Source organism: Schistocerca serialis, chromosome 4 (assembly GCF_023864345.2).
Source record: "Schistocerca serialis cubense isolate TAMUIC-IGC-003099 chromosome 4, iqSchSeri2.2, whole genome shotgun sequence".
NCBI lineage: Eukaryota > Metazoa > Arthropoda > Insecta > Orthoptera > Acrididae > Schistocerca > Schistocerca serialis.
In genome coordinates this window covers 558647196-558666207 of record NC_064641.1, presented here as the reverse complement: position 1 = coordinate 558666207, position 19012 = coordinate 558647196, and the positions used below count along the sequence as shown (strand labels likewise).

The window sequence follows — 19012 nt, the reverse complement described above, 5'->3', positions numbered from 1 at the left end:
ACTGTCGCAGATAGCAAGCCGCTACTGCCCTTACTACCCGTCCTACTGTCGCAGAGGTTTTTTTCCCTTGGCGCTGGCCTTGGCACTTTTTTTCCTCTGCTCTTACAACCGCTACCCTTCGATCGCTTTCGACCACTTCTATCTCCTGATGGACCATGTTAATGAGTAGTCTTACCCAGACGCATGGATAACATCACAGCCTGCATCCTGTGACGCCTTGATTCAAAACTAACATGCATACGGAGGTGACAGTAGAACTTTTGTGTTGGTCACCACGTTGGTGCGGGCGTGGAGGGGCCCCATCCTTGTGATGGTCACAGGTTTGTTCAACCTATGGATGAGCGTCACAGAAATTATGAAAATCGGAACTGGAGGATGCTAAAACTAATGGAAGGCCGAAAATCCTTATAGAGGTCCTCCTGCTAATGCTATTATACACAAAAATTGGCAGCATTGATCGCACTTTATTTCTTCAAGTGCATACCACATTTTCGCAGATAGTAATCATCGGATCAAAAAGTTAAACAATCAGTACATCGTATTACGCAAAATAGTACATGATCGTACTAATCCGTACGATATACTGATTCTTCAAGTTTTTGATCCGATGTTGGCAGTCTGCCAAAAAGAGTTATCAATAAATGAATTACGATCTAGATAGACTTTTCTTTTATAGGTGCGTAAAGATAGCTGTATATCCTGCGAAAGCTTACTATTTAGTTTCAAGAACCAGTATTAAGTGGAGAATCTAAGGACGCATTACAACCCTCCCCCTCCTCCCGCCAATTACTACTCCTGTAAGGACCACAAAACTAGAGTACTGTGCGCACAGAGGCATTTAAGCAATCATTATTCCTGCATACCAGTGGAACAGGAAGAACTAACAAGTGATACAATTTAAATTATCCATTCCAAGCACTTTACAGTGTTTTACATAGCATGGATGTAAATTCATGGACATGGTCTACTTGAAAAAGGATGGATTGTCGAATTGACTAAAAGGCTCGGCGGTAATAATCTCCCCTTTCTATATTTTAATTCCATCAACCCGAAAACGTATTGGCAAAATTTTGTTTGTTTTTAATCAATATAACCTATGGAACGAAGTAATACTTTTTTCGGTAATTTCCAAGAATGTTTGTCTATATCGAACGTGTGATTCTAAATCAATCACGCGACTGTGGTGAGGTGACGGACATTCCGATAAATTATTTGTGAGATGCTAGTAAAACCCAAACGATTTATGGCGGTAGTGAGTAGGATGTTTGGTATTGTGGACATCTCTTCAGCTGATTGCCTTACATGGAAGAATCTAATTCCATGCTTATGGAATGTAGAAAATTGTTAAAATTTTTGTCGTAAATGTGACACTACCAATATTTTTGCATGACATTGGCAGAGTCTACCCAGGTTATGGAAAAAAGGGAATGCTTCCCGTAGCAAACACATCAAATGGACTTTCTCATGACGCCAACGTCAACGACGAGTGAGGTAAATCGTTACCTTTGTAATTACAACTATTTCAGTAACGCTTTTCTTTTGTCGTTGATGTAGTGACCACTGTAAACATGTTCATACCACCCGCCACCTCAGCCGCGTAATCGGTTTAGAATCGTATTTCGATATCTATCGTTTGGAGCCCGCGACTTCGTTAGGATAACATTCTTGAAAATTACCCATTTTTCACATAAGCAAACGCGAATTCATCATTACAATAAAAAACTACAGTAAAGAAAAGTTCATGTATGCTTCATTAGCTACCTGCAACTGACAGCTTATCGAGATGCTGATTTCAATATTGGATGTCTTGCACTGTTATGTCAATAATGATAGATGCAATTTTATGCCATGAACCTCAGCCAACTAATATTGCAATACTTATCGCATGTACATAAAATTTCGGGTGCGCCAAGGGAACCCTTTGCGAAGTCAATGTCAAAGATGATGTACGCGTTGCGATGTAAATAAACAAATCGTCCTGTACCAAAACAAAACAGTGGTAACTGGTTATGATTGAAACGTTAATGTAATGGTAGCATTCAGTTATGTTCTAGCCGCTGCGTCGAAACATAAGGTACATATTTTAAAAACCTTCCCAAGAGTCTGTGTGGACACTCAAAAATATTGTAGTAAAATGCCTGAAACATTTATAGCTTCTGGCATAATCCGCAAATAACGTTCGTATCAAATCAGCTGTAATGCAGTTTTTGGATTATTTCATCAACAAGCCTTCCAAGTCCACCAAATGTCAATTTACGAATTGTTGTACCTGTTCATTTTGCAACGACCTCGTAACTTATACTGTGCGAACAGCAGCACGTTTGTTTACTTACGTACGTTTTCTTGGTAGCCCTATACAATAGCTATAGATAAATAAGTCGTTTTTGAAAATGCTTCCACAAACTTAACATGTCAACCGAATAACTGAAACCACGTTCCATCTCAAAGAGAAAGAAAAACAGTTGTACATAATAGTCCGCTCCCAAACAGTTGATGCCCCCTATTTTGTCGCTTTGCAGTATCAAACAGTTGATCCACTATACATATTTGCCTCCTTTCAAAAGATATATAATTTAGTGCTATGGGTAATAATTTTGTTTCCCTAGTACATATGAATGTTATATTGTCCGTCAAATGAATGTGACATTACATGCTTCACAATGTACATTGTACTGTTTGCAAGATGGTATTTTCTCCTTTGTTGCACAACTGTGCAAATGTCATTGGATGGCTACAAACAAATTCATTACATGACGTATATACTATTTTAATTGAATAGCCTAAAATAGTGTAATTTTGATGCTTCGTATCACTTAAATCTATTTGATGATATAGACACTGGCAGAGTGAAAATGATATTAATAGTGAATCCACAGATAATCTGCAATTATTGTTGTAGACTACTAATTTTTGCACTTTTTAACATATCACCCACATCTATTACTAAACCTCTCCTTTCATTCTCCATTTTTTTTCTTTCCTGTGTAGGCCTGTTTAAAGTGTTTCATTTATATGTATTAGTTTATTGATACCTTTTTATCTCTTTATATCTTTCTTTTAATTCATTGTATACTTTTATCTTTTACACTCGTAATTCAATATTTCTTGTGCTAATGATGACATTGCTGCTGCTCTTCATTTTGTAGAATGTCTTTTTAAATCTGATTTTTTCAGATGTTACTCTTTTGGTATCTATCTGTATCAATCCAAGATCACAGTGTGCCTCAAATTAATGATATCATTTGCTTCTTAATCATGAAGCTGAAAAGTTACTGCACCATACTACTTATCTTATGTGAGAATGAAAACATCTGTGTTAATTCTTGGTGCAAATTACATTTTAAAACTGCTGTCCAATCTTCCCTCTTTTGTGCAAATCTTGTGTTCATGGCAAGAAAGGTTCTTTACTGCCTTATGTAGGTCTAAATGCTGATTTACTTAGGCAACTGTTATAAAAGTATCATTTATTGTATAATTTTTCTTCCCATATTAACTCTTATCTGTGTGTAGGAACTGTTTTCTATTGGCCTAGCTTGAATACAAAACAGAAATGGAACATTTGTAAGATTTACAGTTTAAATTTCTTGTCAATAAGTGTATTGACACAAGTGCAACAATGGATGTTCGCAATATGTGAATGATTGCAACTTTTACAATTATTTGTGTATTGTTTCATTACTAATTTTAGTCAAGTTTCTCAACTTCAAATGTATCTACTCTTGGAAATGACGTGTTTTCATTATTACATAACTCTCCGTGCAGTAATCAGATTTATGTAATATTTTACAAGAGTACAATTTCAACTTCTTCTCTCATACGTGACAGGCATGAAAATGAATTGTAAGGTGAATATCTTAAGATGAGCCAGAGTGACTTGAAATTGTGTTTTAACATTATGAAAATATATAAAGTGCCTAATATCACATTCAATTTAGTGTTCATGTAGACAATTTAATAAAACTGAAGAACGTCCACAGATGTATGAGAGTATGACAAAAGATTTTCATTCCTGTTTTAAAAAAAGGTAGTTCCCATAGTTAAGCTGATTCGTTATGGGGAGTTTTAGAAGTGGTGCTAAAACTATAGCATTGTCTCTGAATAATGCAGTTATGGTCTACATATGAAATGACCCATGGTACACTCCATATTAAAATTATTTCGTTCTAAGTTTGTTAGAGATAGAATACTAGCCAAGACTGAAAATGAATCCTGAAACTGGATTCATATCTTACATAACATTAAAAACAACCCTGCTATATAGGTGCCATTCGCAGTGGACATAAATGTCAACCAACAGATTTCTAATGTCATATTTGCCTGAGTTTTCCTGCACTAGCCAATTTATATTGTGAGGGTGAGGCCAATTTCTGATGCCACCCTTAGGGTGAGTGGTGGAGTGATGGTCCGGTGGTGCACAGTGACAGACTGGTGATCGAGAGAAATACTCTATTAGACTTCATTTACACATCTCAGCATTGACAATGTGGGGAGTTACACCCCACTCTGGCGTGACATGCCAGTAGTGGCCAGCACGCAGGTAAGAGATACGTGCGTTACCATCCTGTAGTGCTGATGTGAGTCCAAGCAGTGGCTGGCAGCCTGCCAGTGGGCCAAGGCCGTGACATCAGCGACAAATTTCTTCTTCTTGCTGTCCCCGGCACTGTGCCGCCAACACAGGAGACTTAGTGCAGGAGGCTTGTGACGCAACCCTGTGTCAGTCAAGATGACTGCAGTTACCAGTGCCCAGTCACCTTGTTGCCTAACATGGCTCTGGTGACATGGTGGTGCTGCTGGACTCAGAATGAAACTGCCTCAAAAGTCACAGCTGTTTATACAGCTCCATAGTGTGTTTGTCACCCTATTATCCAGTACTTGCTCACATTACTCATCATGTTGTTCATGCCCTGGCACCCTGCAAATTAAGCCTTAGTGTCACCACTCATGACTGAACTGGATTGCCCTGTACAAAAGACACTCCTCGCAGCAGATCAACAGTGATGACAGCTTCCCCTAACTGGAATGTTCTAAGTTCCACCACATCTCATTGAAGGTCAGCTATGGCATGATGCTGATGCAGAAAGTCCAACACTAGGATCATACTGTAGCAATAATGCTTACATGAGAAACCACTTCTACACATTGCCTAAACTTGCTTGCCTCCAATTGAATATTCACCATTATGGACCCCAGTATCCATATATGGTTATCCTATACTCCACGCAAATTATAATGTGGCGGGGCCCATTGTCTCTTACCCACTAAATCTCTCATGTTCCCCTATATCCAACAAAAACTTATACTTCTTACCGTCTACTACACCCATTATAACACATTCTGCCTCTGCATTCATATTCACTGCATTTGCTTTTATTGGGAATCCATTTTGGCATTTCTGGTGAACTTTTGAGTTTAACAGGTGCTACTTACCACCCAGACTACCACTACCATTAGTCCCATGATGCTGAAGCTGTTTCGTACCACCCCTATTATTCAGTGGTTGGTGGTGTTGCTCTGCACACATCCCATACACCCACAATTAAAGCGCCCTGTCACAGCATCAGTTCCTTCAAATTCCATTGCTAACCTAAGTGCTGTATGGAGATCCCTAGGTGCACCATTGTGCGCCCTCCCAGACAATCCTACTGCTAAACATGTCAGGAAAGCAGTGAGTGCCCTCTGCTTGGCTTTCTGCTACCTTGTTTGCCTCATCACTCCAAGTCATTCCATACATATGCACATTAATTTTTTTATCATGTCCACAAAATTCTCTATGGCTTCATTCAGCATCTTAGAAATTATACTAAACTGCTCACAGACGAACTGCCCCCTATTCTGCTTCTTATTACTTTGCACCAACCCTTGCCTGAGCTACTCAAAAAAGTTTGCACCTTGTTCAGTGCCTCCATATGTCATACAAAGGACTTCACTTTCCCAAAAGGTGCAATCTTGTGATTTGCAACAACTGTTTGTCTGATCAACCACCTATGTCAGCTGATGACAAGAGATCCTCCACAAGTAATAACACGTCCCCGACATCCTACCAGTAAATGATGTAACAAGTTTCGCAATTGCTGAATCTGCCCTTAGACAATGCAATTACAACCACCACAATTCCTCATCCTTTTCTACTAGCTTATTATTCATAAATGTATTCTTTGCTCTTAACTGTGCTACCTGATCAACTAATGGTTGCCCAAATTCCTCACCTACAGCACCTTGTCTCTCTGATTTCACCATAGTATCACCCTTACTCACATTTGCAAATTCAGCAGCAACAACAACAACCCAGTGACAACAAGAACAGAACAGTCCATAGTTAATAACACTACCATACTTATTTCTTATGTGTTAATCATGAGTGACCTAGACTCCCTGTACTGATGGGGATACTAAAACCCTTAAACTGGGAGATATCCACTGGCTCCTCTGGTCTCACAAAAGTAACTTTACAGTTATGTTGACTCCTAACTCTTGAACCATGATTGTCAAAAATCAGAAACAGTAGTCTCACTCATCCCACAATGAAGATACCATAAGCTGTGGTTTGTATGTCATGCTGCAGGGAGTGGTACACCTCCTCTGTCCACAGGCAATGACATCAACACTTCTGACACCAATCCTTATGGGTGAGGCCAATTTCTGATGCCACTCAACAGGGTGAGCAGTAGAGATGGACTGGTGGTGCCCAGTGACACATTGATGGAAATACTTTATTAGACTTCAATTGCAAATCTTGTCAATGATATTGTGAGGCAGACATGCCCCACTACAGCACGGCAGGCTGGCAATAGCTAACAGGTGACTAGCTTCTGTCCTGGTGGAGAAGTACATGTGTCAGAGCCCTGTGATGCTGACATCAAGCCGAGCAGTGGCAGGAAGTTTGGCAGTGGGCCAAGGCCCTGACATCAGTGGCTTGTTTCTTCTTCTTCTTACTGCCACTCCATTCTGCTATTGAGTGGCTGAACCCGGTTAACTCAGGCCTGGCTCATGTCCACTATGGAGGCATGAGAAGACTGCCTTGCACAGGACACAACCTGCTGCCCCCAGGCAGAAGTCTCCCATGGAGAAGACTTACTGCAGAAAGTGGCTGACCTGACCCCATCTCGAACCCATAGCTGCAGCTGCTGGTATTCAGGCATCTCGTTGTCTAACATGGCCCTGGTGTTGTGATGGTGGTGCTGCTGCTGGACTCTGAATGAATCTGCCTCAAATTTCACAGCCATTTATTTACTGCTCCAGTTACTTGCCCTGGTGTGGTGACACCAACCTGCCCACTCTGGCCATTACCACAGTGTGGTGTAGGTTTTGGAGCATGGCTAGCCCACTTTGCAATCCTCGTGTGTGCATGTCATTATAACCTACACTATGTGATTAAAATTATCCGGACACCTGGCTGAAAATGACTTACAAGTTCGTGGCGCCCTCCATCGGTAATCCTGGAATTCAGTATGGTGTTGGCCCACCCTTAACCTTTATGACAGCTTTCACTTTCGTAAGCATACATTCAATCAGGTGCTGGAAGGTTTCTTGGGGAATGGCAGCCCATTCTCCACAGAGTGCTGCATTGAGGAGCAGTATTGATGTCAGTCAGTGGGGCCTGGCACGAATTTGGCATTCCGAAACATCCCAAAGGTGTTCTATAGGATTCAGGTCAGGAATCTGTGCAGGCCAGTCCATTACAGGGATGTTTCTGTCATGTAACCACTCCGTCACAGGCCGTGCATTATGAACAGGTGCTTGATCGTGTTGGGGCAATCACCATCCCCAAATTGCTCTTCAATAATGGGAAGCAAGAAAGTGCTTAAAACATTCATGTAGGCCCATATTGTGATAGTGCCATGCAAACAAGATGTGCAAGCCCCATCCATGAAAAACACGACCACCCCATAACAGCACTGTCTCTGAATTTTATTGTTGGCACTAAACATGCTGGCAGATGACATTCACTGGGCATTTGCCATACCCACACCCTGCCATCAGATCGCCACATTGTGTAGTGTGATTCGTCAATCCACACAACGTTTTTCCACTGTTCAATCGTCCAATATTTACACTCCTTACACCAAGCGAGGCATCGTTTGACATTTACTGGCATGATGTGTGGCTTATGAACACCTGCTCGATCATGAAATCCAAGTTTTCTCACCTCCCGCCTAACTGTCACAGCACTTGCAGTGGATCCTGATGCAGTTTGGAATTCCTATGTGATGGTTTGGATAGATGTCTGCCTATTACACATTATGACCCTCTTCAACTGTCGGCAGTTTGTGTCAGTTAACAGACAAAGTCAACCTGTACGCTTTTGTGCTGTACATGTCCCTTCACGTTTCCACTTCACTATTACATCTGAAACAGTTGACCTAGGGATGTTAAGGAGTGTGGAAATCTCGCGTACAGTTATATGACACAAGCGACACCCAATCACCTGATCATGTTCGATGCCCGTGAGGTCCGCAGAGCACCGCATTCTGCTCTCTCACAATGTCTAATAACTACTGGGGTCGGTGATATGGAATACCTGGCAGCAGGTAGCAACACAATGCACCTAATAAGAAAAACATATGTTTTTGGGGTGTCTGTATACTTTTGATCTCATAGTGTATATGTTGCCAAACTGCAAACCATTGGTAACTAATGCAATGCTTCACTGCTGCTTTCTTATAAATTCCTACAAGTTTCACTTAAAAGCAGTTAGCGACACTGCAGTGTGCTGTTAACTGTATAACACTTTGTACATCTTACATAATGTAGGTGCAGACTGTTCCAAACTTGTGTATTTATTTATTAATTTGTCTTATTTATTTATTTGTCTTTTGACCATTCAACACAACAGTATAGGACATGTCAGATATATTACAGAAATAGTATATACGTATATAAAACATTTACAAAGTTGAATAGGATTATGTGAGTACAGGACAGGAAAGTGACAATGGCCTTATCAGGGGAACAGTCCTGGCATTCACCTTAGCAGCCATGGAAAACTCAAGTCAGGATTGCCAAATGAGGTGCGAATCCCATTCCTCACGAATACGAGGCCAGAGCAATTAACATTGCTTTAATAACTTGACTCGGTTTATGATTTGGAAAAAAAATCACGTGCATTGTCCATAAAGAGCTTATATCTTGCACAATAATTATAATCAGTGACATAAACAGTGTTATATTAATCTTCAGAAAAGACTAAACATACGAAACATTATATTACACTTCTGAAAAAAAAAAAAAAATACACAAACACCCACCAATACTGCATCCATCAACTACTTTTCCAACTAGTTCTCTTCTCTAAAGAGGTGAATTGCACTGCATCTGGAACAGAGAAAACAAGAAACCAACAGCAGAAACATTATTGTACAAAGATACACACACAGCATAAATTGTACATCTGTTAACAGGTTAAAAAGTATTCAACAGTAGACAAGGGTTTAGTATTTCTGTAAGCTAGCATATTTACTTACACTGTAAAAACACTTCTCAACAAGAAATGTTTTTTTTGCCCTGCCTGCTCAAATCTGTTTCCTTCTCCAAACTTTTTGTGTATGTTGGCAGTGCATTATAAAAAATGACACCCAAGTGGCACACATGTTTTTGAGTATGAGCTGTTCTTGCTCATTGTACATGGAGGGACCCACAGTTGTAAGTGTTATAACTATGGTAATCACTATTAGTTTTCAGACCTCCAAGTTTAGCCCAAGTCATCAACACACATGTGAATATGTATAATGAATGTACTGTGAGCACAGACATCTTTTCAAATGCATGCTTGCAGTGAGCAGTTGTAGAGCTATTGTGCAAGATTTGAATAGCATTTTTTTGCAATGTAAAAATTTCATTTAATCAACTATTAGTTTTACCCCAAAAACCTATTCCATAATCTGCAATGGACTGGAAGTGACCAAAAGTAACCATTCTAGCACCTTATGAGGATATTTTTGAAATGATTCACAGATCAAAACATGCCAAACTTAAGGAGTTTTCTTATGTTGTCTTTCCAGTTTACGTCTTTATCAACATACTTTCCTAAAATTTTTTGGACATCATACTCTTGCTGACACATCTCCACTCATTATCAGTTGGAGATCTTGGTTTCGATTCATTTTTCCAAATTGAATGTAACTTGCTTTCTTCACTTTAAGAGCCAGCCAGTTGAAATTGAACTATGAATGCATGGACTCAATGACTTGATCCATTGTTGTAGACAGATATTCCTCAAAATTGGTCACTGTTACATGAGTGTCATCTGCAAACAACATAAGGCCTGTAAGACATTTATATAACTAAGGAACAGAAGGCAGCCTATATCATTACAGTGCATGCCTTCTTGCTTTTTGTTTGATATTTGAACCATGTTTGGTGGAGTGGTGTTCAGGTAACTCGAGAGGTGGTGGGGAGATACATAGTATCAAAAGGGAGTGCGCCTTTGTGATGGGTCGTCATTATGTAGTGTGCGTCTCTCATCAGCTTTTCACGTAGCATGTTGAAAATTTGCTGTTGATTTTCATGATTTTGGGAAGATTTAACGGCTTCTCAAGGGAGTGAAAATCAGTAACCCACATATATTTTGTTGGACATAAGGAAATGAAAAGAAGTCATTAGGTGATATATCAAGTTAATGTGAGGATTAAGACATAAATTTTATGTTTCTCCAATCAATTGTTTCACATACTGCGTGACAGCTGGCTTTGTTGTGCTGAAGAATGATATGTATTATTAGCTGTTTTTCCTGATTTGAGGATGACATTGTTGTATACCATTCAGCATTAACTGTATTTTGATCCTCATGACAAGTCTAGTTTAACAAAACAAACAAGCAATTACTTTCTTGGAAGTACTTTTGAAGAAACCACTTTTGTTGGTTTCGATTTGTCTTGGTACACCCAAAAAGTTTTTTGCTGCCTGATTTGCAATTCATGGGAATATACCAAGTTTCCTCTCCTGTTAAGAGTATTCTATGTGGATTATGCATTCTCTTACACCAACTGATCTGTGGTCATCAGAATGGCTGAGGTTGCCTCTATGTTATGTGCTGATCCTCTTGAATCATGGTGCACGCAGTGTCAATGCTTTTTGGAACAATGCCCAATTTTATTCAACCTTCATGAAATTTGTTGCTGATGGAAGTAATGCAAAGACATATTTCTATATAAATCAATTGTATAGTTTCTTTCTGAAGGTGTTTGTTTGCCAAAAGTTGAATAAAGTCATTTGAGGTATTGTTAAGAGAATTGAGCCTTTATGAAAATCTTAAACAAAAATCTAACAGAAACCTTCATGTTAAATTTTCAGTTTTACAATACTGTTTCTTTAAACACTCACTGTATACAAACTACTCACTATTTTCTAAAGTGACATCGCTTTAACAGTACCCTCATATAAGATATCTGTGTCTCATCACCCATAACACTGTGAGACAACATATCTTCCCCAGCTTGCCAATAGCAATCCACAAAATTGTCATACATATTGACAATATTTTTTCTCTATGTTGTTCGATAAGCATTTTCAGTACCACCTTCCACACTGTTTGCACCGTCCAAGCTATTCCACGAGAGTCACATAAATAGTGGTGCATACATTATTAGGAAATTAATCAACCAGAGTGCCAGTTGTCTTGTTGATCAGATTATAGTTTTTATTTAATTGGATAGATAAAAAAATCTACTCACCAAGTGGTGAAGTAGCTGATTAACACATTCCAGACCAGGATAATACTGAGTCAGCAGTGCTGTGCTCTGAAGTTGTTTTGTGGAGGGAACAACAGTACCAGGATTGGATGTGATGGCCTGGGAAATCTGCTAGGCTGGTTGGGTAATTACAAGCATTGACGGCTGACGTGAGAATTGTCGTGTATTACTGTAAAGAGTCTGGATCTGAACAAATATGTTTGCCTTGGATGCCAAGGCTGTATGGAGGGGGTGTTTGACATGGAAAGGATGGCAACTGTCAAAATGTAAGTACTGTTGTTTGTTGGTAGGTTTAATGTGGACGGAAATGTGGAGCTGGCCTTCAGTAAGGACGTGATCAACATCAAGGAAAATGACATGGGATTCGGAGTAGTACCATGTGAAATTTAATTGGTAGAAGATAATCAGAGATTCCAGTAATTTTAGCAGGTCAGCCTCACCATGACTCTATATGGTAAAGATGCCATCAGTGTATCTAAGCCAAACCAGGTGCTGAAGACTTATGGATCCCAGGGAAGCCCCCTCCAAGTGACCCATGGAAGGTCATAACAGGAAGGAGCCATTCTGGTTCACATGGCTGTACTCCTGATCTGTTTGTATGACTGCCTCTCAAAGGTGAAAGTTGATTAATGTGAGTAGGAAGGATGTCTTAGATTTGGAATCAGGTGGGTGCTGACTGAGAAAATGTTCAGCAGCAGACAGACCATATATGTGGGGGATGTTGGTATAGATGGAGGTTGCGTCAGAGGTGACAAGCAAGGTGGGAGTGAGATGGCCATGGATTTCAGATGGTCTAGGAAATGGAATCTCTGACTACCTTCTCCCAATTAAATTTCACATGGTCCTATTCCGAATCTCATGCCACTTTCCTTGATGTTGATCTCATCCTCACCAAAGGCCAACTACACACTTCCGTCCACATTAAACCTACCAACAAACAACAGTACTTACATTTTGACAGTTGCCATCCTATCCATGTCAAACATTCCCTCCCATACAGCCTTGGTATCCGAGGCAAACATATTTGTTCAGATGCAGACTCTTTACAGTAATACACGACAGTTCTCGCCTCAGCCGTCAATGCTTGTAATTACCCCACCAGCCTAGCAGATTTCCCAGGCCATCACATCCAATCCTGGTACTGTTGTTCCCTCCACAAAACAGCTTCGGAGTGCAGCACTGACTCAGTATTATCCTGGGCTGGAATGTGTTAATCAGCTATTCTGCCGCTTGGTGGGTAGATATTTTTTATCTGTCCAGTTAAATAATTTTGTCATTAATTGATTGTTTTCATTTTTAGATTATAGTTTTTGGTGCACTTGTATGATTTCATTGATCTGGATATTCAGCCCACCTCTCCACTCTTCATCATCCACATTTGTACTACAATTTCTTATGTCTCCACATCCTTGTCTAATCTTTCCTTCACTCATTTTGGCAGGCTCATAAACCAGGCCCAATTCTCAATGAATCTGAGCAGCTGTAGATCCTTTTGCACACATAAACCAAATTGCTGTGTGCACATCACAACTGGTGGGGAGCATCGGTTTTTCGAAACCATTGTTGTTTGCTTCCCCCCCCCCCCCCCCCCCCCCCTCCCTCCAACACAATTAAACAACTACTGAATCAAAACATTTACTTCCATGGCTTCAAAAATAATTAATAGATGGTGCAGCATTTGTACAAATTTATTCTGAGGTGGAAACATTTAAATATGAACAAAGAGCCTTTACCTTTCGAAATACACCCTCATATTTAAGTTGAGCACAACGTAAAACACCATTGTAGCATCCTATAGCACATATTCTGTACATTGATAGGGGCAGTCAGGTTGAAAAAGGCATATCATTCTTTCAGAAGAAAACTGTAGTGACAACATAAATGAATCTGTGAACTTTGAGAAAATTGAGAAGTTTCTCTAACTGTGGTGACTTTCATACAGATCCATATCACGCTGCTGCAAAAACTAAACAACAGAGAAATTATTTTTGAAAGGCCATTCATTCATACCTGCAGGTTTTTGAAAAGCCATTCATAGAGTTGCACATCTACTCCTTTCCAAAATGATAAATTTATTTTAAGTATCTAATTTTCAAACTGTTTTACATAAAATTGGCTCCAATCTTGTGCCTTCTAAAACTGGATGTATGTATGTTAATCATGAAAGCTATAAACCTACCACCAGCAAGCATTCTGCTGAAAGTTTCCTTCTACAATTTTCAGTACTAGCCATAAGCAAATCCTGTTGAGGTTGCAAAACAAGATAGATAGTAAAATAAATACCATTATTTTCCTTCTCTTCTTGTGAAATGATAGAATCTGATGCCTTTGTCATGAACCTATCTGAAAATAGCTATTAAAGACAAATTTCCTAGTTGTGTTAAGCATATGGTGCTAATAACTATTTTGGAAATTTCTGTTACAGGCAACAAGAAAATTCTTGCGTGGTAAATTTATCGATTCATTGAGAATACATGTCAAAGGTGGCTCTGGTGGTAATGGTCTTCCAAAATATGGTGGTGTTGGTGGCAAAGGAGGAGATGTCTATGCTGTAGCAAAGGAAGGTACTTATATTTTGGATACTACAATGCAGGAATAGGAGCTATACTCATGTAGTGAGTGCAATCAGTTGATGTATATTTCATGTTCCAACCACATGGATGTATGTGGTTTATGACAAGACTTTTCTGTACATTAAAATAGCATCTCAGAAAGAGAAAAAAGACGATTTAAAAATGTTTAGGATGAGTTTATAAAAATAGTTAAGGTAAATATTGCTATATTAAAATAATTTTTATTTTTTAGGAATAACCTTGAAAGATGTACAGAAAAAATTCCCAACAAAGCGCATTTCTGCAACTTCAGGAGGAAATAGTCTGCGTACCAGTATTCTTGGGAAGCCAGGTGAAGATAAGGTTATAGAAGTCCCAACTGGTATTACAGTTATCGATGAACACAAAAGAACTCTAGGTATGTTTTACTTTTTTATACATATGTGGAATTTGAGCCATTTATAGAAAAATGTTGAAATAAATCTTGTTATAAGGAATGTTAAATTGTTACAGTTATTCCTTACACATCATAAAAAAGATGATGTTGTACTAGCCTTTAGCTAAACCTGTGGTTTATTATCAGCAAATAGAGACAATGCCAAAAACTAAATATGTGTTTCAGGTTGTTCACTTATTTTTCAGCTAGTCATACAGAATACAAAAAAAGGAGATGGAAAAAGGCTTAATGTACTCATCATCATTGTGAATTTTAAAAAAGACATTCCTCTTATTTGGTCTGATTACTGAACACTTGTTGCCTTCAGTTATTGTTGTTTGATAATCACCATGATCATTGTGGAAACTGGTTTTATTAAATAAACTCAAGCTATATTTTGCATCATAAGTAAGAGAGGCAGTTTTTTGTGGGAGGTTGTGGATATAATATAAATCATATGAAAGAAGCTATTAAAAAGCAGATATCAACACAGCTGCCAGCACAAGATGGGATGGTATTCACCAGTAAACCTCTGCTGGAGAAGACGGGGGGGGGGGGGGGGAGGAGTAACTGCTGAGTTCTCTCTTAGTGGTAATAGAGTAATGTTGGTTTGGGGGAGGGGGGGAAGGAGGCAATAAATGACAGAGACAGATTAGATACATAGAGTGATAAAAGAGCAGTATAGGAGATCTAGAAGTAACCACCTTGGCTTCTTAAGAGGCCTTGAGTTGTGTTAGACATGACAATAAACCTGGAACTCCTAGTGTTGCTTTTAAATCATTTTTCAGCAATATTGTACCCAAGTACAATACTTTATTACAGTGAAGAGCGATGAATGTAAATAGTGGAGTTCTCTTGGTTACTCAGTCATTTTCCCTGGTCATATTTTTAGGATTCACATATCAGATGAATTTCCAGTCTCCAGTGCAAAACTGTTTTTGTTCCTAAAGGCACTGGGTCATGTGATGCAAATGTAAGACAGGAGGAAGAATTTTCTCATCTGCTTCAATTTCTTTAGTGCCCTCTCAGTAATTTCTCACATGTATTCAGCAGAAAAAAGTGATTCAGATGACGTAGACCTCCCTTATTGGACTAATGGAACAGGGCATGTTGAAATCCGTAGAAATAAGGAAGTTGATATGGCATCCAAGGAAGCCCGTCAAGTACACACTGCAGTAAAATATTAAATCTCCCAGCATGCTGCTTCCATGCTGTTGAGTCTTAAGCCATTGGCAGGAAGAATGGCTAGAAGTGATGGCAAAAGAAGCTGTCATGAGTGAAAGCCGTTGTCCAGCCATGGCAATACTGCTTCACGTAATAGAGACAGACTGAGTCACACTGAGTTGTCTTCCTGCAGATCACTTCTTCTAACCCAGTGTTCTCTATTCCAAGGAGAGGACCTCAGCTGTATGTAGAGCTCATGATGGAGTGCACATTTCAGTACACCACATTTTAAGTTATTTAATTAGATAAATAAAACAATTTACTCCCCAAGCGGCGGCAGAACACACACGTAAAAGACGTCTGTAATTGGCAAGTTTTCGGAGCCTGTGGCTCCTTCTTCAGGCAGAGGGGTGAATGAAAAGGACTGGAGAGTTCTAGGCAAAGGGGTAGATTTCAGAAAGTCACCCAGAACCGCACATCAGGAAAGACTTACTGTATGGGATGAGAAGTGTTTTATATTCTCATGAGACGGCAGCAGTAAATTTAAGTATGAACATGAAAAATGACATATGACAAGTATTCAATGTGTGTGTGTGTGTGTGTGTGTGTGTGTGTGTGTGTGTGTTTTGGGGGGGGGGGGGGGCACTAACTTTCATTAACATGGGATGGAGGGTTCAGGGTTCACTTTGGCAGTCATATGGCTATAATTAGGAAACTGCCCACAGACGTAGAACTTTATCTAACTGAAGACAGACTAATTTGTGTCTGTCAAATTCTGAGTAATGTCCTGCTGGCAAGCTGGAACAGTACATGGATATTCGGATATGTAGTAGTAGAATTATAATAAATTTGGTGGTTATAACCACTTTTAAATAGCCCGCAGCACTGTACATATTTGCAATCCTTTTTTCTATCCTGGTATGAGGTTCTAAAATCACTACCAATGGCTTGTAATTAGTGATTCAGTGGAATTTAGTACTATATGGTGGACATGAATATTTCTTATCACAATTACAGTTTTCGGTCATTGCAAAGGCACTTGTCTGGATGATTGACTGATCTGACCTTGTAACATTAGTCAGCTGACTGATCTGGCCTTGTAACATTTGGCAACATGGCCTTGCTATGTTGGTACTCTCTCTCTCTCTCTGAGTACTATAGGACTTAACTTCTGAGGTCATCAGTCCCCTAGAACTTAGAACTACTTAAACCTAACTAACCTAAGGACATCACACACATCCATGCCCGAGGCAGGATTCGAACCTGCAACCGTAGTGTTCGCGTGGCTCCAGACTGCAGCACCTAGAACCGCTCGGCCACCCTGGCCGGCTATGTTGGTACTGTGAACAACTGAAAGCAAGGGGAAATTACAGCTGTTATATTTCCCAATGATGTGCCCCTTTATTGTGTGGCTTAATGATGACAGAATCTTCCTGGGTAAACTACTCTGGAGGAAAAATAGTCTCCTACTCGGATCTCCAGACGGGGACTTCTCATGAAGATATTGTCATTAGGATAAACAAAATGTGTTCTGTGAATCAGAGCAGGGAATGTTAGATCCCTTACTCAGGCAGGTAGTTTAGAGAATTAAAATGGGAAAGGGATAGGTCCCAGTTGGACATGGTGGGAATTAGTAAAGACTGTTGCAGGAAGAACAGGACTTCTTATAAGATCAGTGTAGTGTCATCAACCCAAAATCAAATAGAGGTACCTACACCTACATCTACATCTATACTCCACAAACCACCATGAGGTGCATGGCAGAGAGTACATTCCATTGTACCCTTTTTCTTCCCATTCCAGTCATGCATGGAGCGTGGCAAGAATGATTGTTTGAATGCCTCTGTGCTTGCCGTAATTATTCTGATCTTATCCTCATGATCCCCGTGTGAGTGATACATAGGGGATTGCAGTATGCTCCTAGAGTCATCACTTAAAGTCGGTTCTTGAAACTTTGTTAACAGACTTTCTTGGGATGGTTTAGGACTATATTCAACAATCTGCCAGTTCAGTTCCTTCAGTGTCTCTGTGACACTCTCCTAAGGATCAAGCAAACCTGTGACCATTCATGCTGCCCTTCTCTGTATACATTCAATAACCCTGTTAGTCCTATTTGGTATGGGTCCCACACACTTGAGCAATATTCTAGTGCCAGTTGCACAAGAGATTTGTTAAGCAATCTGCTTAGTAGACTGATTACACTTCCCCAGTATTCTACCATTAAACCAGAGGCTACCACCTGCTTTACCCACAACTGCACCTGTGTGATCAATCCATTTCATATCCATACAAAGTGTGACACCCAGGTATTTGTATGAGTTGGCCAATTCCAACAGTGCCCCATTGGTATTATAGTCATAGGATGCCACATTTTTTCCTTTAGTAAAGTGCACAATTTTACATTTCTGAACATTTAAATCAAGCAGGATTACATCTAATAATGGATGCAAAAACAGGGCTGTGGGTGAATTGCTATAAACAGCATAGTGAATGTATTGTCATACACAGGGTAAGATACAAACCAAACATCCATTAATAATAGTCTATGTTCCTACTAGCTCCTCAGTTATTGAAGAGAATAAAAGTGTGTATAGTGAGATAAAAGAAATTATTCAGATAATTGAGGCAGACTACATTTAATTCTTCCCCCAATGACCCATAGACCTTGCCGTTGGCGGGGAAGCTTGCGTGCCTCAGAGATACAGATAACCGTACCGTAGGTGCAACACAATGGAGGGGTATCTGTAGTGAGGCCAGACAAACGTGTGGTTCCTGAAGAGGGGCAGCAGCCTTTTCAATAGTTGCAGGGGCAGCAGGCTGGATGATTGACTGATGTGGCCTTGTAGCACCAACCAAAATGGCCTTGCTGTGCTGGTACTGCGAACGGCTGAAAGCAAGGGAAACTACAGCCGTAATTTTTCCCGAGGGCATGCAGCTTTACTGATGGTTAAATGATGATGGCGTCCTCTTGGGTAAAATATTCCGGAGGTAAAGTAGTCCCCCGTTTGGATCTCCGGGCAGGGACTACTCAGGAGGACGCCGTTATCAAGAGAAAGAAAACTGGCGTTCTACGGATCGGAGCGTGGAATGTCAGATCCCTTAATCGGGCAGGTAGGTTAGAAAATTTAAAAACAGAAATGGATAGGTTAAAGTTAGATATAGTGAGAATTAGT

At 39.8% G+C, this 19012-nt stretch overlaps 1 protein-coding gene across 1 annotated transcript in view; it reads left to right on the top strand.

Moving 5' to 3' along the window:
* Positions 1-1931: 1931 nt before the first annotated feature.
* LOC126475300 (GTP-binding protein 10 homolog) overlaps positions 1932-19012 on the top strand; it is a 75410-nt gene continuing 58329 nt past the window's right edge. The window contains exons 1-3 of the mRNA XM_050103064.1: positions 1932-2074; positions 14113-14251; positions 14493-14657. Of these exons, the coding sequence (XP_049959021.1) occupies positions 2030-2074; positions 14113-14251; positions 14493-14657 (349 nt within the window). The 5' untranslated portion in view covers positions 1932-2029. The remainder of the gene's footprint in view (positions 2075-14112; positions 14252-14492; positions 14658-19012) is intronic.